Here is a 27287-nt window from a genome sequence, read left to right as displayed (position 1 = left end):
TTAACCATTTGCTCAGTAGAAGTTTAATGGAGAAATCATTGTTTAAAACAATCAGTCAAAAAGAACAGCTCTTTTACAAACAAGTTATGGCAGTGGTGAGTCAAAGCCCCAGGTTCGATTTCCTATTCCTTTCACCTGCCCCTAGAAGGGGGACGAGGCAGGTGAGCAGGAGAGACCGGGCCATCGCTATGGTAGCTGGAGGAATTACAAAAATACACTCTGATGTAGCAACAGGGCTGTGGTGAAACATGCCGGGGGCTGGGGAGGAACAACCAGATGGGGAGGTTCTGGAGGCGAACGAAGCCTGCTGGATCTGCAGGTCCTCAGTGTCTTGGGGAAGAAGGAATCCTGGTTCCCAGGCGGCAGGTCTGGGGCTGGACACATGCTGTTTGGGGGATCACCTGGACGCCTGCGGAGACAGAAATGATTACAAAATAGCAAACCTGTTGGTTTTTCTGAACTGTTTCTATTCCCCCTAGAGACTGAAGCAGTGAAAGGGAGGCAAAGAAAAGCTATCAACCCAAAGAAACTGTTTCTAACATAGCCAGAGGGGTCCTCCCGCTCCTCCACATGTCTGCTCCCCAAGCCCCGGCTCCACTGGCTGGACTAATATACTAAAGGGGAGTCCATGGGCTGTGAAAGGCACAGTGACAAGCCCCTCCCGGGGAACAGCTCTCCCTGGTGTTCAGAGCCCACGCAAAATAGCGTCCTTGTTCTATAGTCCTTTTTTTCCAAGTGCTCTTTGAGCCTGATGGCACTGATACCTGAGCACAAATGAATGTGCTCAGTTTCCACTGCCTAGAAGGGGCACGGCCTGAGGGCAGCAGAAAAGAGGAAGGTCGTATAGGGTCAGGGGAAAGGAAGGCAGACCCAAGACCAGCTGTGACAAGCTCTGTGTAGAGGCGGGCCTGCACCCCAACGCCTTTCCTTCCTAGGACATCATTACACTTTCTGAATAGGGTTTTTTTTTTTTTTTTTCTGAGACAAAGTTTGTCTCTTGTTGCCCAGGCTGGAGTGCAGTGGCATGATCTTGGCTCACTGCAACCTCTGCCTCCTGAGTTCAAGGGATTCTCCTGCCTCAGCCTCCCAAGTAGCTGGGACTACAGGTGACCACCACCACGCCTAATAATTTTTGTATTTTTAGTAGAGGCAGGGTTTCACTATGTTGGCCAGGCTGGTCTCAAACTCCTGACCTCAGGTGATCCACCCGCCTTGGCTTCCCAAAGTGCTGGGATTACAGGCGTGAGCCACTGCGCCCGGCACTGAATAAGGTTCTTTATCCCATTTCAGTGCAAGGTGGCCCCACTTCTTCCCAGCCTTCTCCCTGTCGATTAGTATTAGATATGTAGACGTCAAGGACGGCATTGGTAACAAGAGTCCCCCAGGATGCAGACATCTTCATCGTGTAGGGCAGGTTGGGGTGTAGGTGTGGATGAAAACAAGGTTGAAGCCGCCTGTCAGACTCCCTCATAAATAACATCCATATTGGAACTCACCCACCGTGCATGTAGCAGGGAAAGAAACAGAGAGATGGCTGCAGAAGGAGAAAGGAGAGTCATCAGTAATACCCCAATGAGCTGGTTAATGTTTCCAGTCTCCATCCAGAACTTGACATGTGAGCAGAGCCGCCGACAGAAGCTCCTTCCCGGCTTTATTTCAGTGCCTCTCAGTGGGAAGCATAATAGAAGATTAGAAAAACCAATGGCCTGGATGGAGGCTCAAATCATTTTTAAAAAAATAAATGGATTCCTGTTAATGGGCCTGATTTTCAACTGTGTTTAAGTAAAGAACATCGTCATCGTTCAGAATGAGACACGAGCTTCGGTGTCCCTGAAGAGACGCTTTAAAGAGCAATCTCTCTAAGATTTGAAAGAATTCAACCCATGCTACTTCTGAACGATTTGTGTTAGGTGCTGTGGAGATACGGCTTAGAAAGAAACAGGAGGCTTGTGAAGGATCCAAGAGGATGGCTCAAAAGCAGTGCAGGTTAATTTGGGGCCTTTGGAGATGAGTCATCCTGCTAAAATAAACACATCAGCCTTCTCTTCACCACTTAATACATGTGCCCGTATTTGGTAACGGGCCTGTGGTGAACATGCTGGCCTACCTGCAAAGGGGCTGTCTCTGTGCTCAAGGGTGGGCACCGAACATTAGCAGGTGCACTCATATGTCTTCACGAAGGTTATTAGTGACACGGCTGCCTCTGACTATGGGATGCAACATAAAACAGCACAGGCAGACATTTTTCTCCTATGCTGTGATTCAGGGAGAAGCCCCACTTGGGTAATGTTTTGGGGTGATGTGGATGAACTGACTGGTTGTGTTAGGGCAATGATACGGTGTGGAAGTTTGTCCTCTTCCAATGTCATGTTGAGATGTGATCCCCAATGTTGGAGGTGGGCCTAGTGGGCGGCGTTTGGGTCGTGGGGGTGGATCCTTCAGGAATGGCTTGGTACCCACCCCACGGTAATGAGTTCATGGGACACGTGGTTGTTAGAGAGGCTGGGACCTCCGCTCTTCCCTCTCTTGCCCCTTCTTGCATGAGGCACGCCAGCTCCCCTTCTGCCATGAGTAAAAGCTCCCCGAGGGCCTCACCAGAAGCAGATGCTGGTGCTTTGCTTCTTGTATAGACTGCAGAACCGTGAGCCAAATAAACTTCGTTTATAAAGTACCCAGCCCCAGGTTTTCCTTTATAGCAATGCAAAATAGATGAATACAGGCAAGTTTCTTAGCTCTTTAAGGAGATGTGTAGGATTCTGCAGATGATCGTATTCCCATATACAAATTAAGGCACATAGCCTTGATGGTGGGGACTTCTCTAAATTTTCAGAAAATTCTACTGTGCTAGTTTGTCAGTGTCGCTCAAAGTGATGTATTGGTTGATGGCCTAAGGAAAGTTGGGTTTTGAATGACCAGGTAATCAATTAGGTGTCTTTGTTGTTGTTGTTGAGATGGTTTCACTCTCGTTGCCCAGGCTGGAGTGCAATGGCGCCATCTCGGCTCACTGCATCCTCTGCCTCCTGAGTTCAAGTGATTCTCCTGCCTCAGCCTCCCAAGTAGCTGGGATTACAGGTGCACGACACCACACAGCTGATTTTGTTTTTTTAGTAGATACGGGATTTCTCCATGTTGGTCAGGCTGGTCTTGAACGTCTGACCTCAGGTGATCCGCCCACCTCAGCCCCCTAAAGTGTTGGAATTAAAGGCATGAGCCATCGCGCCTGGCCTCAATTAGAGTCTTTGATGTATATTATTAGACATGTAGACTTGTATCAGGTGCCTGAGAGGGTAGAAACAGAGCAGAAGAAAGAGAACAAGGAAGAAAAGAGAGAGGAATAAAAGCAAGCAAGCCAACAAAACCAGAACAAATATGGCACGCTGGAAAGAAGCGAGATGGAGGAAAGAAGATGAACCCCTTTAGTCCGTATTCTAGTAGCTACTAGGTCCATTGGCCAAATTCTCCATGTCTTGCTCAGTAATGATACCATTGACCACAAGGGATCAGTCCCTCTCCGGCAAGGTGGCAGGATGGACAGATGGCTTGTGGATGGAGGAAGAGCAGAAACCACAACTCCTGATCGTAACAAGAACTCTTGGCCAGGTAAAATGGGAAACTTAAATGTTGCCACTGAGCCAGGCACCCCGAGACCTGGGGAAAGGCGAGGGATAGGTCAGCCGTCTTTGAAGGTCAAGTAGCACCATCATAACTATAGTTATTGGACTCTGCGAATGGCTGAGAGTATGTTCCGCTCCTGGTGTTTAGAGAGACCATCTAGAGGACAGGTGAGCTGACTGGTTGCCATGGCAACCGGATGGGAGTATTGGTCCACTTAACTGTCCCCACGGTAACTAAGCTTCTGGGGAGTGATAGGGGAACTAGTTATCTTAACATACTACTCTTATCCCCATGGTAACCAGTCTTTAGCCAGGAGTCGTCGGCTTCACAATCAGAGGAAAATCTTTGCTCCCTAGAGAAAGGGTGGGCTGACTCCTTGAGAGGCTGTGTGTGTGTGTGTTTGGGGATGATCCTCGGTGTGTGTGTGTGTGTATGTGTGTGTGTATGATCCTTGAGGGTGTGTGTGGATGATCCTTGAGGGTGTGTGTGTGTGTGTGTGTGTGTGTGAATGAATGTGCTTCTAGGCCTGGGAGCAAGGTTAAGGTGGTGTCTGAGTCTCTGCTTGCCCCCAGTTTATTGGTGCCCAACTCACTCATGGGTTGCAGTGGCCGGTACAGCTGGGAGGAGCGCCCCTTCCGGCTACACATTACCATTCTGGTGCAGGGTGCGCCGGCGCTGGCTGGACTGCATGCTCAGGACCAAGTACTGCCTCATAAACTCACTGAACCGCTTCTGGTTAGCCAACTTCCGGGCCGACTTCCGGGCCCCAGTGAAGCCCCCAAATCTCTTCTGCAGCTGCTTCTGCTGCATCTCAGCAGCCTCCTCCGTGCCAGGCTCGGGCTCTTCAGGCTCCTGGAACAGGCTCCAGACACGGGGCATTCGCCGCAGATGCTGCATCTCTGAGGCTCTGGGCTGGTAGAGAGCAGCCGCCACGTGCTCTGGGGCGGCCGGGCTGAGCTGCCAGGAGCTCCTGGCCATGACCTTGGTGCATGGAGTCCAGAGGGGGCTGGGGAAGACCTTCTCTTCACACTCGAGGATGCACAGCTGCAAAGATAGGGGTGAGAGGAGGGGAGAAGGAACAAGGACCTCTGTTAGTCCAAGGCGAGGGAGGAGATCCGGCCCTCTGTCGACTGTACCTGCACCAATGCAAGGGCTTCCAAAGCATCTAATGTATCAAGTAACTTGGAGCAGTTTTACACGGGTTTTTGGGTTCGCAGAATTTCAGAATTGGAAAGAAACAGGGAATCATCGGAACCTGCTCCATCATTTTACAAAGAAGCAGGGCTCAGAGAGGTGAGTGTAACTTACTCTGATGTCACAACACGTTTACGATAGCCAGTTAACACAGGATCAGTGCGCCCAGCACCACACCTTGTTATATCTTGGTCGGGTTTTTGGAGCTGAGCTCGGCTCATGACTGTCACCCATAAAGAATTTTATTTTGTTCTCTCAGGCTTGTGGAAGGTCAGATGGGTTAAAGAAATTGGGGATGTGAAAGTATGTAGTCAAATCTGCATGTCTATTTTAAGGTCACTGTGTAAAAATCTACCTGGGTGTTGTTAATTTTTCATCTGGCCCACAGCAGTCATCATTATCTGTGTATCATTTATAGCAAATGGGGGTCAAGACCCTGTGGGGTGTAGGCAGGCTGGACGTGCGGGGCTGAACCTATGATCAGTTCCAGGTAAGGGCAGAGATGCCATCATCAGATGTGAGCCCAGCAGACACGCCTGGCCCCTGGGAACGCTCTGCTCTGCCTCTCCTGCCCACCAGCTGGACCACGCTGTTTCTCTACCCACTCTTGGCTGGCTCTGACCTTGGTCCCCCACCTCCCAACTTCTTGGTTCTGATCGGGCCTACTGGAAGCCTCTGCCTATTTGCTTTTCTTCCTATTTGCTATTTTGGCTTCACCCCTAATTTCAGTCCAGGTTTCTGGTCTTAGCGAGCTGGAAACCCCATTTCAACCTGACCTTGGGGCTGTGAGTCAGCAGGCAGAGCCCCTCATCATAGCGTGGAGCTCCTGCCTGCCTTCCAGGGCTCCTTCTAGGGCAGAGGATGCAACTGACCAGCCCGTATCCATCTTCCCTTCTCCTTATGCACAGAACACTGTTTTATTCCTAAAGGCAACACGTACGTTTCCCATGCTTCCTTGGAGCTATAAGTAGCTGATGACATTAAAAATGGAAGTGTAATCCCAGCACTTCGGGAGGCCCAAACGGGCAGATCACTTGAGGCTAGGAGTTTGAGACCAGCCTGACCAACATGGCGAAAACCCTTCTCTACTAAAAATGCAAAAATTAGATGGGCATGATGGTGGGTGCCTGTAATCCCAGCTACTGGGGAGGCTGAGGCAGAAGACTTGCTTGAACCTGGGAGGTGGAGGTTGCAGTGAGCTGAGATCATGCCGCTGCACTCCAGCCTGAGTGAACAGAGTGAGACTCTGCCTCAAAAAATAAAAAAATAAAAGGAAGTGGTCAGGGATCAGGTGAGGTTTCCAAGAAAGTAGGAGACTGACTTAGGTGGGAAGAACATCCCGTTTTCCTCTTCCTCCAACTTTCTTCTTGGAGTGTGGACATTTTGGCTGACACGGTGTTTGCCATCTAGAAACCATGCAGCGACTCAGAGGATGGGAGTCATGGCCTAGAAGCTGCCGACTGGCAGGGAAGAGAGAGGAGACTGGAGCTGCCATCGCAGCCCTGGGCTGTCCCGTCCTCACTCCTTGTGAGGAACTGAATTTCTGTCGATTTCAGCCACTGTCACTTTAGGTGTTTGTTGCTAGCAGGTGAATTTCATTCTTATCTGATATTCTGGTCCTTCTGCTTGGCCTCTCGGTCCCTGTCTCTGAGTGGCACCTCATTCCCCAGTTGACAAAGATTTCAAGCCCTGGGCATATCTTTTCCTCCCCTCCCCCGCCCCTATCCTGCCAGTCTACAGGTCTGTCCCTCCCCCCACTCCCTCTGCCACTGCCTAAGTGCCTCTTAGGTGGAGCAGTTTCCTCACTCATCTCTGCACCTCTGGTCTTTGCCACTGTCATCAATGTGGTACCCCTGGCAGGATGCCCTTCCTGAAGAATAACTGATCATGCCATTACCTTGCCCACAGCTGATTGTTTATCTTATCCATAAAACAGCGCCAAACTCTTGAGCAGAGCATTCAAATCCCTCTACCACCTGGCCCAGCCCATCATCTACGTCTTATTTCCGATTCTTCATCACACACACCCTGAGGCCTATGAGGCTGGTCCTAGCACCTAAAATACCACAAAGCTCCTCCCACCGCATGCCTTTCTCTCTGTCCCTTAGATGCAGTGACCTCCTTGCATCCTTCCCTCCATCCTTCGGGAACCAGACAAGCTCCAGTGCTGCCCCTCTCTGATACCTTCTAGTTCCCTGGCAAGAATCGCTCTCTCCTGCCTTTGTGTTCCCGCAGAACTTTGTATTCCTCTTGTGGAAATGTTAATGCTTTATGTCATTAAATTGCAATACTTTCTCTCTCTCTTTTTTTTTTTTTTGAGACGGAGTCTTGCTCTGTAGTCCAGGCTGGAGTGCAGTGGCACGATCTCGGCTCACTTCAACCTCCGCCTCCCAAGTTGAAGCGATTCTCCTGCCTTAGCCTCACCAAGCAGCTGGGACTGCAGGCGTATGCTACCACACCCAGGTAATTTTTGCATTTTTAGTACAGACAGGGTTTTACCATATCGGCCAGGCTGGTCTTGAACTCCTGACCTCGTGATCCACCCGCCTCAGCCTCCCAAAGTGCTGGAATTACAGGCATGAGCCACTGTGCCCGGCCAATTGCACTACCTTCTAAGGCAGAATATGACAAGTTAGGGACCACATCTTACTCATGTTTGAATCCCTTGCAGGAATCTTCTCCTTCCAGTAAAGAGTAGGGTTTCAGTAGAGGTTTATTGAACTGAGCTGAATGAATCAAAAAGTCACTTTATATTTAGCTAAGAGTGCAAAAGGAAGGAAGGAAAAGAGATGAGAAAGAGTCCCTGGAGGAATAGGGGTCACAGCTAGTTGCGACCAGGACTGGAATGCCCGCAGCGCTTAGCATGCGCACCGCTGCAGCAGCTCCTGTCAGCCTGCTGCCACCCTTTACTTATCTGATTACTCGGCTGTCCCATTAGTCCAGGATTCTTTTATTCTTTTTTTTTTCCCCTTTTTTTTTGAGACAGAGACCCCACCTGGTCTAAAGGGTCCCACACTTTGATGTGAGTCCCAATCATCTGCAGAGCTTTTAAAAACACAGAATTTCAAGACTCAACTAAATCTCTGAAGAATAGAACCAGGGATCAAAACCTATTTTTACAAAGGAATTAAAAACTTAATTTTACAAAGGTCAGATAATTCCGATATTTGCCTGTGTTTGCAAATCACGAATGTAATTCAATCTTTGCATTTTATGATGCGGTTCAGTACTTTGTCCAAAACGACATGGTTAGATAACAGTATAACCTGAGTTCTACTCAAAGATGCCTTGTGGCCCAACCCAGACATCTACTCAGCTCCCTCTATGGGCTTGCAATATGAATTAGTGGCAATTCATGCAAGAAGGATTCTACGAGACCAAGAGCTGAGGTTTGGATGGGCGGATTGCCCATATTCCAATGGAGGGGGCGGACGGGGACTGGAGGGGGCGGACGGGGACTGGGTCTGGCACGAGTGTTCCTTTCCTTCCCTGGTAGGGTTTCCGAGGAGCAACCTGTCCAAGTCCACCTGTTAGTCACAGGAGGTGACACTGGCCCCTAGTGATGCTCAAGCCATGGTTTTTCTGAGCATGCCTTTTTCATTTAGCTTTTGCTCAGAGATATTTAACGCATGAAACCTAGTTGCTGACAGAATGACCTTAGCAGGGAGATGCAGGGAACTGCTTTTTCACACTTGTGATGTTACTGATTATAAAACATGATAGGTAACTTCCAAAGATAGGGAGGGCTGCCTTAAAAACAATGGAGTTGCAAACTTCTGGAGTATTCTATAAGAATTGCTACTGTACTGGGCATAGTGGCTCACATCTATGATCCCAGTACTTTAGGAGGCCAAGGAAGGAGGCTCCTTTGAGTCCAGGAGTTTGAGAGCAGCCTGGGCAACATACGGAGACCTCGTCTCTATAAAAATAAAAATGTTAGCGGGGTGTGGTGGTGCATGCCTGCAGTTCCAGCTACTTGGGAGGCTAAGGTGTGAGAGGATTGCTTGAGCCTGGGAGGTCAAGGCTACAGTGAGCTGAGATTGCTCCACTGCACTCCAGCCTTGGCAACAGAGCAGAATTCTGTCTCGAAGAAAAAAAAAAATGCTACTGGAGTTTGTTAGAATGCAAATTTTTAGCCTACAGCATTGGAGATTCTGATTCGCTAAGTCAAGGGTGGGGCCCAGAAATTTGCCTTTTTAGCAACAGCCCCGGTGATTCTGAGGCTGGATGATACTTGGAAGAGACCTGCTTTGGAACTTTCTCTGAGGAGGAAGGAGCCGTCATGGAACATGGCAGTTATAGACTCTTACAGAGAAAGGGTCACTTGGATCTGTACTTAGCCTGCTCCTGAAATACTTTGAAGAAAACCAGCCAGAATCAACGTCTAGTATATTCTTTCAGATCAGAATCCTCTTGAGTTAGTACTTGACAGAAGTGGATCTCAGCTGGGAGTGATTTTGCCCGCCCAGGGGCCATTTGGCAATATCTGGAGATGTTGTTGGTTGTCAGAACTGGTGTGTGTGTGTGTGTGTGTGTGTGTGTGTTAATGGCACCAAAGTGCCCAGCACAGCCCCACAACAATTCCCCCGTCAAAAGTGCCCATAGTGGCAAATGTGAGAAACTCAGCTCTACAAAGTCAACAGGGATGTGGAGAAGTGTGGCGGGCCCTGGGAAAGCCATTGAGGCAGAGCGGTGAAGCTGGAGCTGGGCTTTGAGCACACTTGATCCGGTCCTGGCAGAATAGGAGCCCCAAACTGCTTGTGGAATTACTCTGGTCCGTCAGTTTACAGAAACAGGTGGGAGAGTTGTTAAACCTGGAGGTGCTTCGATCTTCTGTGAGCCCCTGGGTTTCTAAGCCCAGATGGTGATTAGATTTTGTGTCAGTCAGAGAAAATGAAATTCTGTGATCACACCAGATGCCACAGTCCATACCCAGACTTGATGCACTGTTAGATCAATTAGATGCTAACAAAATCACCTTAATTCTTGATTTAGGAGAGGTTTTGGGCAAATAGGAGGAAGCCAAATTCACAACAGCATTTGTAGCACCAGATGGGCATATGAGCTTAATGCATGGCCCTCTGGTGTGCGGAACTCACCAGCCTTTTTCCAGAGATGGGTTAATGACTTATTAAGTGAGCTGGACACGTTTTGGCAGCCCATTCTGATGGCATTGCTATATTAAACCAGAATGCGTATGGGCATCTGGAGTCTCAGAATGTTGCAAAATTGATCCGTAAAGCTGGGTTTATGGGGAAAGTGAGTGAAGGGCCATTTGGGTGTCTGGGCTCAAAGATTAGGGTACAAAGTGGGAAACAGGCACATGAACCCATTGGAGATAAAGAAGCTCATAAACGTGGTCAAGTTCCTGCCACTAAAGACATTTGGGAGTTACTTGCTTTGGGAGGTCGCGCTAGACTATCTGAGGACAAATACAGCAGATGAATGGCATAGAAGACAAATGTATAAGGAACTCCTACTGCAAGTCACGTCGTTAGAGGTTTCATTTAATGAAGATAGAACTACCAGAAGGTAGTTTCTTTTGCAACAGAATTTTAGGGAATTATATTGATTGATTGAGACAAAGTCTCACCTTGTCCCCGAGGCTGGAGTGCAGTGGCATGATCTCAGCTCACTGCAACCGCTGCCTCCCGGGTTTAAGTGATTCTCCTGCCTCAGCCTCCTGAGTAGCTGGGATTACAGGCACGCACCACCACGCCCAGCTAATTTTTGTATTTTTAGTAGAGACAGGGTTTCGCCTTTTTGACCAGGCTGGTCTTGAACTCCTAGCCTCCAGTGATCCACCCACTTTGGCTTCCCAAAGTGCTGGGATTGCAGGTGTAAGCCACTGCGCCAGGCCAAGTTTTAGGGAGTTTCAAGTAAATTTCCCCATACTCTTACTTGGGGATTGGTTGCCTTATTTCTTGTCTCTAAAACCACTTAGCGAATCCAGTTTTTTCTCCTTGAGCTGATGAAGTAAGTACCATCCACAATGAGGTTAAAGGCCAGGACGTTGCAATGGGTTTGGGTATGAGTCATTTACCAACCAAAATTACAGTCTAACAACAAGCCAGCCATACTTGAATAGTGTACTAGGAGCAGAAATAAAAAGTGTCTTGATGAAGCCAAGGATCCAGAGGACCCTGGGAATCGGATGATGTAATTTGAAGGAGGGACTGGGGAAGTAACCCTTGCTGAAATATGAGTCCCCCAGTCAGTCACAGAATGGATGTAGTCCAGGGCTGCCAGATTTGGAAATGGGATTTGAGTGCCTATATTCTAGGCATTTCATTAAACTTAGGCTAAAAGTGAATACAAACTAGAAACAAAACAAGCAGGCTGCCACATCCTCTGGGGGGTGAGCGGGCACTGTGAAGGGTTAGTCCCCCTATTGTGAGGCTTTACGTGTCCATTTTCTGACTTGTTTCTTTTTCTTTTTCAAGACGGGGTTTCACCATATTGGTTGGGCTGGTCTTGAACTCCCGACCTCAGGTGATCCACCCGCCTTGGCCTTCAAAGTGCTTGGATTACAGGCGTGAGCCACCACGCCTGGCCGCTGACTTGTTTCAAAGAAGTAAAGCTAAGAATGTTGTCTAGACCCCAGATATTTAAGATGCTATGGAGAGATGGAGACATGTTCCAAATTTTTGAGTCTCTGAAAAATGCAAACGTAAAACCTTTACAGAGACTGCAGCAGATGTGCCTAGGAGGAGACTAATGGTGTTAGAATCTTCCAGTTTCCACGGGGATGGGATGTGTTTATTGAGCTGTGCTCTGTGCCACACACCGTGCTGCATGCTGGAATACTTGGATCCATCAGCAGAGAAAGTTCACTCTAGATGGGGAGAGAGAGTCCTGCAGATATGACTAACAATCAGAAACAAGGAAGGAGGGCCCACTCCACTGGGGTCGGTGCAGTGTTTTCTTACAGGGACCAGTTAATCTGGGATTTGAAGTGCATGTAGGATTTATGGATGGAGGAGGAGGCCGAGGCAGGCACGATGGCAGGGCAGGAAGAGAAGGCAAGATTTCCCAGGAACTATGGAAAGTGATTGGGAACGTGGGTCTGGAGCCCAGGAGAGAGGAGGTCAGGAGGGTGCTTCTAGGAGTTTTCTGCAGCCTGAGGGGAGCAGAAGGCCTGGGATACATGGGTGGGTTCTCAGAGGGAGGTGAAATGCAGAGAATCTTGATGATCCTTTTTGTGTAGGGAGTGGGGAGAGGACAAGGAACCAACACAGTAGCCAGAGTAGGGAAGAGAATGAAGCACGTGGACAGAGAGGGCTGCGGTTCCTGAAGGAGGGAATTATCAGCAGGGTAAGAGCTCAGAAAGAAACATGGTGGAGGAATAAGAGAAGAGGTTTATCGTAACCACTTTACCGAAGGCCAACTGTAGATGATATTCATAGAAAGTAATAAAGTTAATAACGTGGGAAATCGATCCTAGTATAATATAGTAAGTGAATTGGTTAGCTGGAGATGCCCTGGGTAGTTAAGACTGGTCGGAAAATGGGCTTGGAAACCACTGAGCCCAGGAGCTTGGAGCTTTGGGTCTGCTGGGTTTTGTCTCCTCCTCTGTCACCTGGAGGTTGGAGACACCAGGGTGCATTAGTTCCCCCAAATACTCGTTTCTACATCTGTATATCTGCCTTAAGGAACTGTGGTGCTTCTGGTTGTTTTGAAAGGTTAAAGGGATTAAAAGATGGCATCTTTTGAAGGAAGTTATGTGACTATAAAGTAAAAAACAATTGAGCTATACTGGGTTTAATAGGAGAGGAATAACTACACTGAAATGTAGGTAGTTGACAAAGCAATTTACTTAATGAAGAAAAAGTTAATATTGGCTTTGTATCTTAAGTTGGAAATTTAAAATATAAGAGAGCATTTTGATACTGAGGGGTTCACTGTTGAATTATCTGAAATATCAAAAATAAAGGGCACATGCATGTTCAATGGTTAAACAAATTCCATGGTTCTTCTGTATCCAGAGGGGACTGGTTTCAGGAGGCTAAGTCTGTAGATGCTCAAGTCCCTTATATAAAATGGCTATGTGGCCGGGCACGGTGGCTCACACCTGTGATCCCAGCACTTGGGGAGGCCAAGGTGGATGGATCAGTTGAGGTTAGGAGTTTGAGACTAGCCTGGCCAATGTGTGAAACCCCAGCTCTACTAAAAATACAAAAAAATAGCAGGGTGTGGTGGCAGGCACCTGTAATCCCAGTACTCCAGAGGCTGAGATGGAAGAATTGCTTGAAGCTGGGAGGTGGAGGTTGCAGTGAGCCAAGATTGCACCACTGCACTCTAGCCTGAGTGACAGAGTGAGACTCTGCTTCAAAAAATAAATAAATAAAATGGCTATGCACATCCTCCTGTATACTTTAAATCATCTCTAGATTACTTATAATACTTAGTACAATGTAAATGCTATGTAAATAGTTATGCTGTATTGTTTTATTTGTATTATTTTTTATTGATATATTATTTTTTAATTTTTCTGATTATTTTCTATCCGTGGTTAGTTGAATCCTTGAATGTGAAACCTGTGGATACCAAGGGCCAACTGTAGACTATGTTCATGGAAAGAAATTATAACATGGGAAAAGTGTCTTGGTATAATACGGTAAGTGAAAAAAAGTAGGATTCTTTCTCTGACTGGTGTAATTGAGAGTGATTTTATTTTTTCTATTTTTTTATACTTTTCTGAATTTGCCAAACTCTCTGAAATGAGTAGCACTATTTTATCCCTGGGAACAACCTGGCATCCTAGGCAGGGCTCTTCCTGCGGGTGGTAAGGTGGAAAGATTGCAGGGTTCTGGGTCGGAAGAGGCAGCTCCAGTCTGCATCTGTTTCCTACAGGCCATGTGATGCTGGGCAAGTCCTGTGACCTCGGGAGAGGCCTTAGCTTCTCACTCAAAGTCTGCTCTGGAGTAGGGAGGGAGGGGGTAGTCATGGAGGAGGACAGCCTCTCTGCCTTGCCTCCAGGAGACCTACCTCCAGGTCGAAGCCATCCAGGGCTGGGCGGAGCTTCTCCTGGCATGTGAGACAGTCCCTCTGACAACTGCTGAACACACTGGAGAAGAGGCTGAGCAGCAGCAGGTCACAAAGCAGGACTTTCATGGTGCAGGAGCAGGAGCAGGAGCAGGAGCAGGAAGCAGGTGCTGGAACACACAGGAAGGAGCACAGTAGTGAGTACAGCCATTCTCGGGCTGCTCAGGGCCGGAGACCCCAACCCAGGGGATGCAGGAAAGACCCTCCTCTGCTTTCTCTGGGAGGACAGCAACAGGGGCCTGAGATTCACTTTCCAGAGGTGTAAATTGTCAAGGCCATAGGCGACCCAGTCCTGTCACCCAAGCCGTGTTCACGCACAGGCTTGTTCGTGTCTGGGTTCCTGGAGAGGGCACCCCTGTGATTCCTGCCACCTGCTGGCCTCAACACCACAAGGGCACTTTCAGGAGCAGCTGTGCAGTGGCAGAGACGGCTTTCTTGGAAGCTGAAGGCATGGCTTTGCAGCTTACCAGCATGTGACATTAAATCAACCTCTGAGCGCTGGTTTTCATAGCCCATAAAAGGGGAATGGTGGCACCTGCCTTGTCAAAGGCCTATTGTGAAGAGGAAATAAGATGTGTAAGGGGAGTTTTGCAAAATGCCGTGCAAAAGTCAGAGGAGTAAAACATGAGATTTATTAATGACTCAGTGCCTCAGGAAGATGAAAATCCTCCTGGCCTTCCCTGCTGCAGCCAGGAATGCCCCCAACCGCCCTACACCTTGAATTCCCTCTTCCTCTGTGTCCCTTGTCTCTTATCCCTGCTAGATGTAAGCTAGTGCTATGATCTCTCTCTGTCTCCCTAAAATTCCTATGTTGAAATCCTAACCTCCAAGGTGATGGAATTAAGAGATGGGACCTTTGGGCCAGGCACAGTGGCTTACGCTGTAATCCCAGCACTTTGGGAGGCCGGGGCGGGTGGATCATTTGTGGTCAGGAGTTTGAGAGCAGCCTGGCCAACATGGCAAAACCCAGTCTTTATTAAAAAAGAGGCCGGGCGCGGTGGCTCACGCCTGTAATCCCAGCACTTTGGGAGGCCGAGGTGGGTGGATCACGAGGTCAAGAGATCGAGACCATCCTGGTCAACATGGTGAAACCCCGTCTCTACTAAAAATACAAAAAATTAGCTGGGCATGGTGGTGCATGCCTGTAATCCCAGCTACTCAGGAGGCTGAGGCAGGAGAATTGCCTGAACCCAGGAGGCGGAGGTTGCGGTGAGCCGAGATCGCGCCATTGCACTCCAACCTGGGTAACAAGAGCGAAGCTCCGTCTCAAAAAAAAAATGATGTGGTGGTATGCACCTATAATCCTAGCTACTTGGCAGGCTGAGGTGAGAGGATCGCTTGAACCCAGGAGGTTGAGGTTGCGGTGAGCCGAGATCATGCCATTGCAGTCCGGCCTGGTTGACAGAGCGAGACTCCATCTCAAAAAAAAAAAAAAAAAAAAAGAGAGAGATGGAAACATGGAAACTTTGGGAGGTGATGAGGTCATGAGACTTGAGCCCTTTTGAATGAGATTAGTGCCCTTATGAATGAGGCCTGAGAGAGCTAGCTGGTTCCTTCTACCACTTGAGGACACAGCAAAAAGCCAACATCTAAGAACCAGGAAATAGACCCTCACCAGACACTGACTCTGCAGGTGTCTTGATCTCCAACTTCTCAGCCTCCAGGACTGTGAGAAAGAAATTTCTGTTGTTGATGGGGCATGCTGGCTCACACCTGTAATCTCAGCACTTTGGGAGGCTGAGGGGCAGGTGGATCACTAGAGGTCAGGAGTTTGAGACCAGTCTGGCCAGCATGGTGAAACCCCATTGCTACTAAAAATATAAAAATTAGCCGGAAATTGCTTGAACCCAGGAGACGGAGGTTGCAGTGAGCCAGGACCAGGACACTGCACTCCAGCCTGGGCGACAGAGCAAGATCCACCTCAAAAAAAAAAGAAAGAAATTTCTGTGTTTTTAAGCTACCCAGTCTATGCTCTGTTGTTACAGCAGCCTGGATAGACTAAGACAGTTGGCTTCCCAAGCAAAGGGCCATGTGATTCACCTTGGCATTCTGCGCCAAGCACAGGCTCTGGCACGTGGAACTTGCTATTAAAAATTGAACAAAGGAACTATTCTAAGATAGCAGCTCCAAAGATTGGTTGGTTAGATCAGTGGTTTGCAATCTTATGTCGAATTGCCTGAAAGGCGTGCAGTTTTCACTGTTCCTCCTTGAAACTTATTTTTTGATCAAGCCTTCTGAATCGGAAAGATGCTTCCCTGGACTCTATCATTTTGGGTCCCCGTAGAACCATCTTTACTTGGAGGATTAAATGGAAAGGGAACAAAGAACTTTCTAGAAACATAAATGTTCTTGATTGAAGTCACAAGGGTGTATCCATTTGCCAAAACCCATTGAGTTGTACATTTATTCTGTGCATTTCACTGTATGCAGCTTTTCCCTTAAAAAAAGAGTTCAGTGTAGAAAACCAAAAATGACTGCCTTTATTGCTTTGTCATCAGATGATACTGAGGAAGTGTAGAAGGTTTTGCCACTCCAATGCACCCTGCAGACCAGCTGGAATCTTGTTAGAAATGCAGATTCTTGGGCCCCAGCCCAGAACCACTGAATGAGGATCTGCATGTCTTTTTGACTGTTTGTTTGAGACACTCTTGCTCTGTCACCCAGGCTGCAGTGCAGTGGCATGATCTTGGCTCACTGCAACCTCCCAGGTTCAAGAGATTCTCATGCCTCAAGTAGCTGGGATTATAGGTGCACACCGCCACGACTGGCTAGTTTTTGTATTTTTAGTGGAGACAGGGTTCCACCATGTTGGCCAGGCTGGTCTCGAACTCCTGACCTCATGATCTGCCTGCCTCGGCCTTCCAAAGTGCTAGGATTACAGGCATGCGCTACCAGGCTCAGCTAATTTTTCATAAGGATCTGCAATTTTAGCAAGATTCCCAGGTGACTTGTATTCACGCCAAAGTTTGGGAAGTGCTAATATGAAAAAGACGTGATCAAAGGAGAGACCTCCAGCTGAGGTCACCCAATGACCATGTCAGGAGCCCACCCTAGTTCTTGTGCATCATCAAAGCATTTCATACTGAAGATGACGGCTACTAGGGTGCTCAATAAGTGTGTGTTAAATTAATGAGTTGCCTTTTCATTTGAGACGGTCTTGCTCTATTGCCCAGGCTGGTGAGCAGTGGTGCAATCACGGCTCACTGCAGCCTCGAACTCCTGGGCTCAAGCAATCCTCCCACCTCAACCTTCCAAGTAGCTGGGAGGATTGCTTGAGCCCAGGATGCTTGGCTAGTTTTTAAATTTGTAGCACAAGTGAGGTCTCGTCATGTTGGCCAGGCTGGTCTCGAACTCCTGGCCTCAAGTGATCCTCCCACCTTGGCCTCCCAAAGTGTCGGGATTACAGGCATAAACCACTGCACCTGGCCAATGAATTAACATTTGAGATGGATTTTTGAAACAAATCATGAACACAGTGCCTATTTAAATGTATTGAAAATGCATTAGAGATGAACTTTTCTTCTCTATCCCAAGGACCAGGGCTTTATTGCCTTGGTTATTGTAATAGCCTCCTAATTAGTCCACCTAATGATCTGGCTTCCCTCCAAGCTTGCCATCTCCAATCTGATGATGTCACTTCATATTTAAACTAATTCTATAAACTCATTGCTGTCAGGAGGAGTTCCAAGGACTCAGCACTGACTCCCGACTCATTTCCTAGCACCTAACCTCGCACAGTCTCTAGTCTCAGCGAATCATGTATAGGTCCCAACTGTATCAGGCTCTTAATATGTTTTTTTTTTTTTTTTTGAGACAGAGTCTTGCTCTGTCACCCAGGCTGGAGTGCAGTGGCACAATCTTGGCTCACTGTAACCTCTGCCTCCTGGGTTCAGGTGGTTCTCATGCCTCAGGCTCCTGAGTAGCTAGGATTACAGGTACACACCACCACATCTGGCTGATTTTTGTTTTTAGTAGAGGCCGGGCTTCACCATGTTGGCCAGGCTGGTCTTGAACTCCTGACCTCAAGTGAGCTGCCTACCTTAGCCTCCCAAAGTGCTGGGATTACAGGCATGAGCCACCGTGCCCAGCCTCTTAATGTCTTTTTATCTTGGCACTTGCTGTTCCCTCTCCAACTCATCCTTCACACACACCTCAAGCATCAGCCCTTCTGGGAAGCCATGTCCACCCCCTGGTCTGAGTTAGATCAGTCTCCTCTGCTGCCTGGCATCTGGAAGAGCACGTCATAGTGGGAGGCCGGCAAGCCTCGGGGGCCCCATCCATCAACACAGACACAACAGACCCAAGCTGTGGCGATATGCATTTTCCCATCTGCTAATGACTACAGACTGCCTGCTTCCGATCGCAGCTCTGCAGCCTGCTAGCTGTACCTGACCTCTCCTTTCCTCATCTGCACACATGGGATGAAGTCAGTAGCTATCTCAGAGGATGATTAGTGGGTTCACGTTTGTAATCAATTAAAATAGCAATAAGAACTATATACGAGAAGGAAAAGAAGAAAAGAGTCCTGCACATAGCATTCACTCTGTAACACTTTTTTTTTTTGATACAGAGTTTCACTCTGTTGCCCAGGCTGGAGGGCAGTGACACAATCTCAGCTCACTGCAACCTCCACCTCCCAGGTTCAAGCAATTCTCTTGCCTCAGCCTCCCAAGTAGCTGGGACTATAGGCGCCCACCACCACTCCCAGCTAATTTTTGTATTACTAGTAGAGATGAGTTTCACCACGTTGGCCAAGCTGGTCTTGAACCCCTGATTTCAGGTGATCCACCCATGTTGGCCTCCCAAAGTGCTAGGATTACAGACATGAGCCACCATGCCTGGCCTTACATTTCTCACTCTAGTAAGTTTCTGTCTTTCTGGATAGACATTCTTGTAGAATTTGTCCCAAACAGCGTGGCTGTGCCCTCTACAGCCACGTGGTGGCAGTAGCTGTATGTCGCAGAAGAAAGGGAAGGGAGGAGAAAAGGGACTGTTTCCTTTCCTTCCTAATGCAAGGTTGTAATACAGAATGTGTACATAGGCTGAGGTGACAAGCTGTGACAGATGTTAGCGAAATGCTCTCTGGCTGAGGGTTTTTTGTGAACTTCATTAACCGGGGCAACTTGCACATTTAGGAAGGGTTGTCTGGTTTGGCTGATGTTTGCCATCTCAAATTCTGGGTAAATGGGATTTAGGGGCAAGGTGAAAAAGGAAGATGAGCTTCTGGGACACTTAGTGCGTGCTTCATTTGATAGCCTTCCTGCAGGCGAAATGTGGGGCCCCACAGCTTGGCACTTGGGGAGACCTTGTTGACTGTCCTTGGCACGAGCCAGGCCTCCCTGCGGGTCAGGGGCATGTCCACCCTCTGAACTCCAACTTCTCAGCCCGTCTCTGTCTTCCCTAACTTCTAACAATCGACTCCACCGATTATTTGAGGAAGCATCCATACTCAATGCTGTCCATTGCCCCCTGCCATTCACAGAATCCGCCAAATGGAAATAACCACATAGTTCCACCCATCCCACAGGTGGCTTGCAAGCTTTAAAATGAGATTAATGCCAGCGAAAACTCAAAATTATGTAGATATCATCATAAGAGGGGCAGCATTCTGTATTTTTTAAATACCTCCCAACACCTGCTACAACTGTGTTCTAGGTTAAATCAGATTTTGAACTTTGAAAGCTCAGCAGATGTTTTTCATTTTTAAGAAGTCTTGACTATATCTAGATGCTGGATGATGCTCTGGATTTGAATGGAGATGAGCACTTAGTTACTTCACGAGTCGTATTTGTGTTTAAACCTTACACTGTGGACCTGTGTGGCTGTGGGCAAGTCATTTCACCTCTGAGATTCTCAGTCTTTTCAACTACAAAGTGGGGATCATAACAGGTTTGCTGTTACATTGATGCTGAAACCTTACGCTTTGTAACGGTGGGACTGCGTACAGATCACTTCACCTCTGTGAGCCTCAGTCTTCTCAACCGTGTAATGGGAATAGTGATGGGTTGTTGCTATTTATTATACAACCATAGCAAACATCAGTAAACAAAAAGTTAGCTGCATAGGTTGAATTTTACATGGCTTGGATTTCATTTGGTGAGCCAAGCTCAGCTACTTCTATGTGGCAATACTATATTCTGGGCGTCTCATATTGAATAAAGAAATGTTGAATTGCATTTTCTTTTGGTAATGACACCTCATAAATTTAATTGTGCCTTGCTGTTTATAAAGATAAAATACCACCAGGGTTTGGCCTTAATCGATTTGCATGTAATCTTGCTTCTAAGGGCAATATAATTAGTTGCTTGTCTGGAGAATCACACACGCAGCTTTAGCCAAAGCTGAATCCTAATTGAGTTTTGTCTTATGACCTGCATAAAGGCCTGTAATTTAGATGTTGCCAGCAGAGAAGAGAAGAAGGGACTGCTCTTGCTAGAGGTTGACACACCTCTATCCTTTTCATCAAGCACATGTACAGAGTATTCTTGACAGGTTACCAAAGAATTTTATATTCATATATTATACAACTCTATAATCTAGGGTTAATATCAGTCCACCTTTTTTTTTTTTTTTTGAGATGGAGTTTCATTCTTGTTGCCCAGGCTGGAGTGCAATGGCGCCATCTTGGCTCACTGCAGCGTCTACCTCCCAGGTTGAAGTCATTTTCCTGCCTCAGCCTCCGGAGTAGCTGGGATTATAGGCATGCACCACCATGCTGGGCTGATTTTGTGTTTTTAGTAGAGACAGGGTTTCTCCATGTTGGTCAGGCTGGTCTCGAACTCCTGACCTCAAGTGATCCACCCAACTCAGCCTCCCTAAGTGCTGGGATTACAGGTGTGAGCCACCGCTCCTGGCTTTCAACCCACCTTTTTAAGATGAACATAAGGTTTTAGAGGTTAAGCAATTTGACTAGGATCATCCAACTTAAAAGTAGCAGAGCTAGAACTTAAACTCAGGTATGTTGATTCCAAATTGTATGTTCTGCGAAACCATAAACTTTATAGTTTCTGCGTTGGGAAGGTTGACAAATTCTGACAGAATCTCATTGTGGCGTAATCTTTGCATTTCATAGCAATCACATTCCTATGACTTTGGAGCTCCAGGAGCCAGGCTCTGCGCTAATTGCTTTATAAGCATCACCCTGTGGGGTAAGTGCTATTATCTCCATTTTATAGTTGAGCAGATTGAGGCTTGAGGAGTCGATGTAACTTGCCGTGGCTGAGCTGAAACTCGTGTCTGATCATGCCCCTCAGTGATCCCTGCAGCTGTCTTCATGTAGGAGAATTCATTCAAGGACTTCCTCTAGTCCCGAACTCTGGACTCCCTGTCTGATGACAACCTCTTTTTTTTTTTTTTTAGACGGAGTCTTGCTGGAGTGCAGTGGTGCTATCTCGGCTCACTGCAACCTCCGCCTCCCAGGTTCAAGCAATTCTCCTGCCTCAGCCTCCTGAGTAGCTGGGATTATAGGTGCCCACCACCAGGCCTGGCTAATTTTTTTTGTATTTTTAGTAGAGACGGGGTTTCACCATATTAGGCTGGTCTCGATCTCCTGACCTCAAATCTCGATCTGCCCCCCTCAGCCTCCCAAGGTGCTGGATTACAGGCGTGAGCCACTGTGCCCAGCCTGATGACAACCTCTTTATTGTTGCCTCTCCCCAGTTCACAAGGGATTCTTCCTTGCTCACCAGCTGCAAGTCCATGGGAAGACAGGTGCGTCTTCCTGATGGCCCATTTCTTAGCCCCATTGCAGACAAGATTCCTGCAGCGAAGCTTGTGCTTGTTTACCAGCTATTACGGAGACAGGCTGTTTTAGTTTCTTCTCTTCTGGCTGATACAATTACACTTCAAGTGTCCCTCCTCGGATCTAAATTTCCACCTGGAAAGCGGGAGAGAGCATGGAGGAGGTGGAGGCGAGAAAAACTGCCCTGCCCAGCACGGGTCAAGCATTCCCCGGGCTGGGGGGAAATGAATGAGCGAGAGCTGTGCTCAGAAACGAGAACTGGCTGCTAGTCCGGCTCTGCTGTTACCTGTGGGATTTTATGCAAGAACTTCTCTCTCTCTGGGCCTCAGTTTTTGCCTCCATAAGAAGAGGCAGTTAGATGAGATGGCTAATATTCTTTGATTTTATGAATGGCCAGATATTTGTCCTCTCCTGGAAGTGAGAAAGGAGGGAAGAGGAAAAGGAGCTGACGTGTTCATGGGGAAGTAGCTTCAGGGCAGCATGGGAGGAAAGCCATAGGAAGGGCGTGGGGGGTGGACAGGGAAAGCTGTGTGCTCGGGGTTGTTGCAGGTGGGAAGGGGCCTCAGCTCCCATCTGCCTGCTTCTGGGCCATGCTCCCACATATACTGGCAATATAATTTAAATAATTTTTTTAAAGCTTTTATTTACTTTTCGCTGGGTGTATTGGCATGCATCCATAATCCCAGCAACTCAGGAGGCTGAGGTGGGAGGATTGCTTGAGCCCAGGAGTTTGAGACCAGCTTGGGCAACATAGTGAGACCCCTATCTCTAAAAAAAAAAAAAAAATTAGATATGGTGGTGCATGTCTGTACTCTTAGCTATTCAGGAGGCTCGCTTGAGCCCAGGAGGCTGAGTCTGCAGAGAGGTATGATTGTGCCACTGCACTCCAACTTGGGTGGCAGAGTGAGACCCTGCCTCTAAACAACAGCAACAAAAGACCAGCCTGGGCAACACAGCAAGACCTCCAACTCAGAAAGAAAGAGAGAGAAAGAAGGAGAAAGAAAGAGAAAAAAGAGGAAGGAAGGGAGAGAAATAAAGGAAAGAAAGAAGGAAAGAAAGGCTTTTATTTACTTTTATATAATAAAATCATTCAATGTTCTTTTCCAAAAGGTAGGAAAACACAGATAAGCAGCAGTGAATCTAGGATAACAATCTTTAAACTTCTTTAACTTTGTATCCCTCGAAGTCCAGTCTGAGTACACATGCCTAATTGATTTGTAAGTTACATACATTATAAAATCCACTAAAGTACAAATTAAGAAAGGTAAGATAAAAACAAAAGACTCCCAGTGGGTATTCGGGCAGGCATGCTCTTTTGGGGAACACGGGCCTAGGCTGGGTAACATTTCATGACACTGAGTTTGGAGGAAGCCAGAGCTTCGGCAGCCCTGGGCTCTTGGCACTTGCTCTGTGTGACTTCCATCAGGAACTCCACGCACGGTTCCTTGGTTGAATGAATGAAAGGATGAATGGGGAAGGGAGGTGGGGGAAGATTGCAGACCAGTGTGGAAAGAGGGGAGGTTGGATCTCAGCCATTGTGGGATGGCAGAGCTCGGGGTGCACAGCGAGGCAAGCTATCTACTCCACCTGCCAGCCTGGGCCCCCCAGGGCTGATGATTTTGTGCTTCTGCAATGTTGAAGCAGCTGTCAGTATTTTGAAAACAAAACAAAAAAAACCCCACAGGATCACGGAAAATTGAGACTGAAACTAACTGTAGCCTGTCTAGGGAGATGCCCAGAAAACTCGCTTGCCCCTGAAATTGATGTGCTCCAAATCTCACAACTAGTTTGTGATTAGAAGGAAAGCTTTATGTTGGATTGTGGCATTTAAATAAAGGTGTTTAGGAAATCCAGTTTGCTTCATGACTTCCCAGCAGTTGAAGCCACTACCAGCCATTGTCAGGATGGCTCCCGTTTTCTGAAAAGGGCCCATCCCTTTCCTAAGATACCTGAGGAGTAGCTCCACCGATACTCAGAACACGTGAGATTTCAGTGCTTCCTCCTTGGGCTTTGGGAGCTGTGGAGCTGAAGGGGGGAAATGAGGAATCACTGAACCGTGTCAGTGCAAGTGGAGACCGCTCACCCGAAACTTCCCATTTCAACCTGTGTGCATGTGTGTGCGTGTGTAATAGCACGAAATAAGCATGTAGACAAGCTTAGCTCACTGCCTGGTGCAGAATGGGTTTCAAGGAATGTTAATTCCTTTGCCCTCCCTTTATATGTGTAACCTGGCTGCTGCCTCCCTCTTCAAAGCCCTTGACCCATCCAAATTCCACCTGCTTTCCTACTAGGTGGAATCCCAGGAATCCCTGGAGAAACTGCTCCTTCTCCCGAATTCTTCTAGCACTTGCTCTCTGGACCATGCAATTTAGGACTGAATTACACCCAGCCTTGCACAGTCCTCTGATTGTTTCTCATGTTTGTGTTATGTCTCTCTTCTACCCCTGACCATAACGGGGAGATGAACTGAAGCCAGAATGGCTCGGCTCAGTCCTGCCCCTGCCATGTACTGAATAAATCATTTAATCTCTTAGCTTCGGTTTCCCCAACTGCAACACCGAGATAATGGCACCGCCTCACAGGGCTGTTGCTGAGGATAATAGGTGTGAAAGCGCCTAAATCGTTGTACAAATGTAAAGTGCTGCTATTATCACCTCTGTTGAATCTACTACAGCCCCTGCAAGCCTCCCTGCCTGGTGGAGTGTAGATGATAAATACCTGATTGATTGAATACAGAATAGCTTAGTGACAGCTCCTGTCATAGGCTCCAGGGAGCAGAGTTTGGAACCTAATCCTGCAATCACTCCCTTCATTGACAATGCCAAATCGCCTGCATTTTGCAAATCCCTAAGTACTCTCAGCCTTCAACTGATAAATCAGGGGATGCCGCCCTGTGCGCAACAAAACTGCACCCTCAAAACGACCCTAGGCTGCACTACAGCGCCCTCGACAGGCAGCACCGGGCGGCACATGGAGAGGTAAAAGCTGCTGCTTTTACTGACGTGGTGGTGGTTGGGGATGGGTTTTCCAGGGACCCTCCCCTGCAGAAGAGTCAGCCAGCCTAAAGGAGCATGAATCCTTTTCGTTAAGGGCATCACAGTCTCAGTGTAAGCTTGTGGAATGTTTCCCTACCACACTTTACAAATGAGAAAAAAAAGAGGGTGCATGCGGTAGCCACCCACCGGCAGCAGTATTTGCTTTGGGAGGTTTTGAGAAGAAGCCAGGCAGTTACTTTTTCCCTCGGTGTTGAAAACTCTGGTCTGGGCTTGCTGGCGAATGCCGTGCAAAGCTCATCTGTTGTTAGTCTCCCGAACAATGTTATTGGTTATAATTGGGGCAATTATGGGCTGCTTGAGGAAGCTAAACACAGATGTTTAAGCGCAGGATCAGGGTATTCAAGTCCAAAGCAGCTTGCTTTAAATAGTCCATTTCCCGAATCATCCTGCCTTACTTGAAATTCCCCCAGAACTTGCCCATGTTCAGAGCGAGATGCGGGGAGGAGGGGCTGGGTAGCGAAGCCCGGGGAGGCGAGACTTGAGGGAGAGAAATGCACAAAGACAGGAGGAAGAAAGAAGGCGCCGGGAGAGCCTCGAGAGTTCGGAGGCGGTGACTTAGGAACGGACTGTTCTGCATGACCTGCTCAAAGACCTTTAGGTCGCGGAGATGGGCAGGGGAGAGAGATGCTGAGGAACAGAAGAGCCCTCGAAAGGCATCGGGGTCTGGGCGACCAAGGTCACGCCCGTGGACATGCTGCCTGGAACTCACACGCCGCGGGGCTCAGCAGTGTACACAGGTGAAGGACACTCCCCAGCTCTGGCCCTTCCCCGTTATTTGTAGCAATTTCTGTTGGGGACAGAAGGGAGAACGGCTCTCTCTGGATTGAAAACTCCCGTCTGGATGGCATCAAGTTGAGTGATAGGCGGAGGAGCAGCCTGCACACCACCTCGGGGAGGAAAGGAAGCCACAGAGAGAAAACCCTCATGAGGGGGCCAGGGGCTTCCAGGGGGCCACCCCGAGGAAGGCAAGCCCCCTCCCAAGTGCCTGCCCCTCCCCTGACCTCACTCCTCCAGCCGCCTCCTCTTGACACACAGAAACAACCACGTAGGGGTCATAGCTGGGGAAGCAAAACTTTTCCTCATTTCCAAGTTCCCCTCTTTCTGCTTCTGCATCTGTTTGAGGTTAAAAAGGAGCCTCAGCCCTCCCCCATTCCCCACCATCCAAGCGCTGCAAAGGAGATGAATGAAGAAACCATCTCGCAAGAGGCCAGCAGCATCCACACTGGACAAAGGAGAGAGGCTGAGGAGCCAGCCCCTGGTGGCCCTGCCCTCCCAGGGCTCCACGCACTTAGTCCAGTTAGTCGCTGTTGGGCTGGGGGCCCCGTGCAGTTGCCTACCTGAGAGCTGTCAGTCCCCGGCTCCCTCCGATGGATGCGAGGCTCGGTTCCGCTGTCTCAGCCACACCAGCATATATATCCTCTCCCCACGCACAGCCCTCCCCTTCCCTGCCCACCTCCATGACACATACACACACTGACCCCCTTCATCAGCCAAACAGCAGGACCTGCAAGCCTTCCTGGCGGCTCCCCTCCCCCGGCTCTGCCATCAGAACTGTGACATCCCCACCTCCCCATCAATCTGTTCTCAAGCCTGCTTCACCTGGACTCTGTTCAGCCAGGATCCCACAGCTGCCTTCCCTGTGCTTCCAGAGGCTCTGAGAGGACTGACGGGGAGCTCTGGCAAGTCAGGAAAAAAAGCCTCCTGGTGACAGTGATGAGGCAGACCCCAAATCCTGGAGTCTTGAGCAACCTTTTTGCCTGAGGAGTGAAGAATAGGAGGCAGGCAGAAGGGAGGGGAGCGAACGCTAAGCTCCCACCGGCATGGAGGAGCTCAGGGCTGAGCTGAGCCAAGCCCCCACCAATGTCACTGCCCCTAACTAGGCCACTCAAGGGGTGGCTCTACCTGTCCTGGGCCAGGTCAGGAGGCATTTCCACAGGTGCCCGCAGCATGGTGCTATGGAGAACGCTGAGGCTCGAGGCTCAGATGGCAGTGTCTGAAATTCGGCTTTACGGTCAGAGTGAGACACATCTCTTTGTGAACCTCAGGTCCTCCTTCCGGAAAACGAGTCTCATACCGCCCAGGATGGTTGTGAGTAGAAAAAGAAGATTCTGTTTGAATCTGCAACACACGAGGGCCCTTAATGAATGTGGTGCATCTTCCCCCACAGCCCCCTTTTTAATTAGTACCACCTGGATCTAGAAATCTCATATCAGCATCTGGTGTCACAACAGAGAGATTTTTAAAGCTGCTTCTGCACCTTAGAGTGTCACTACCAAGTGCCCTGGAGGCTCTGAAGCTCTGGAAGCTTCCCTGTCCCTTACTGCCGAGCCTCCCTGTCTCCTGCACCTGCCGGGGCTGGTGGGCTGCAGGAAGGGAGCTCCCAGGCTGAAGGCACAGGCTCGAGAGTTTAGCATGCTTGGCGACCCCACCTTTCCTTACCTTAGGTGAATTGCACCATGACCCTGTCCTTAGTTTTCTCAAGAGGATCTAAAATATTCCAGAATCCCAGGGTTTGAACTTGTGTCATCCAAGGAGCTCAAGCACTCACTCATATGGTAAGTCCAGCTATCTTGTCCACCTGGGACTGGGTGGAGAAGGATTGAGGGAGAAGCATCTGCCCTGACTGCGAATAGTAT

General features: G+C 48.5%; 1 protein-coding gene across 2 annotated transcripts; it reads right to left on the bottom strand.

Moving 5' to 3' along the window:
* On the bottom strand, positions 1-26093 carry PNOC (prepronociceptin). Of its 2 annotated transcripts, XM_012435361.2 has the most exons (4): positions 25989-26093; positions 13798-13964; positions 4208-4659; positions 1-409 (listed from the first exon to the last, which is right to left on the bottom strand). In XM_012435361.2, the coding sequence occupies exons 2-3, from the start codon at positions 13921-13923 to the stop codon at positions 4255-4257; spliced, it is 531 nt and encodes a 176-aa protein (XP_012290784.2). In that variant the 5' UTR covers positions 13924-13964; positions 25989-26093; the 3' UTR covers positions 1-409; positions 4208-4254. The 2 variants fall into 2 exon arrangements, with proteins under 2 accessions (XP_012290784.2, XP_012290783.2); XM_012435360.2 differs by lacking the exon at positions 25989-26093 and having other exon boundaries at positions 4-409; positions 4266-4659; positions 13798-13944.
* Positions 26094-27287: the final 1194 nt, after the last annotated feature.

The sequence above is a fragment of the Aotus nancymaae genome, unplaced genomic scaffold, assembly GCF_030222135.1.
Source record: "Aotus nancymaae isolate 86718 unplaced genomic scaffold, 86718_ANA_hifiasm-v0.15.2.pri h1tg000079l, whole genome shotgun sequence".
NCBI classification, from domain to species: domain Eukaryota; kingdom Metazoa; phylum Chordata; class Mammalia; order Primates; family Aotidae; genus Aotus; species Aotus nancymaae.
Note: the sequence above shows the minus strand (reverse complement) of the source record. Positions and strands in the feature narration are given on the sequence as shown.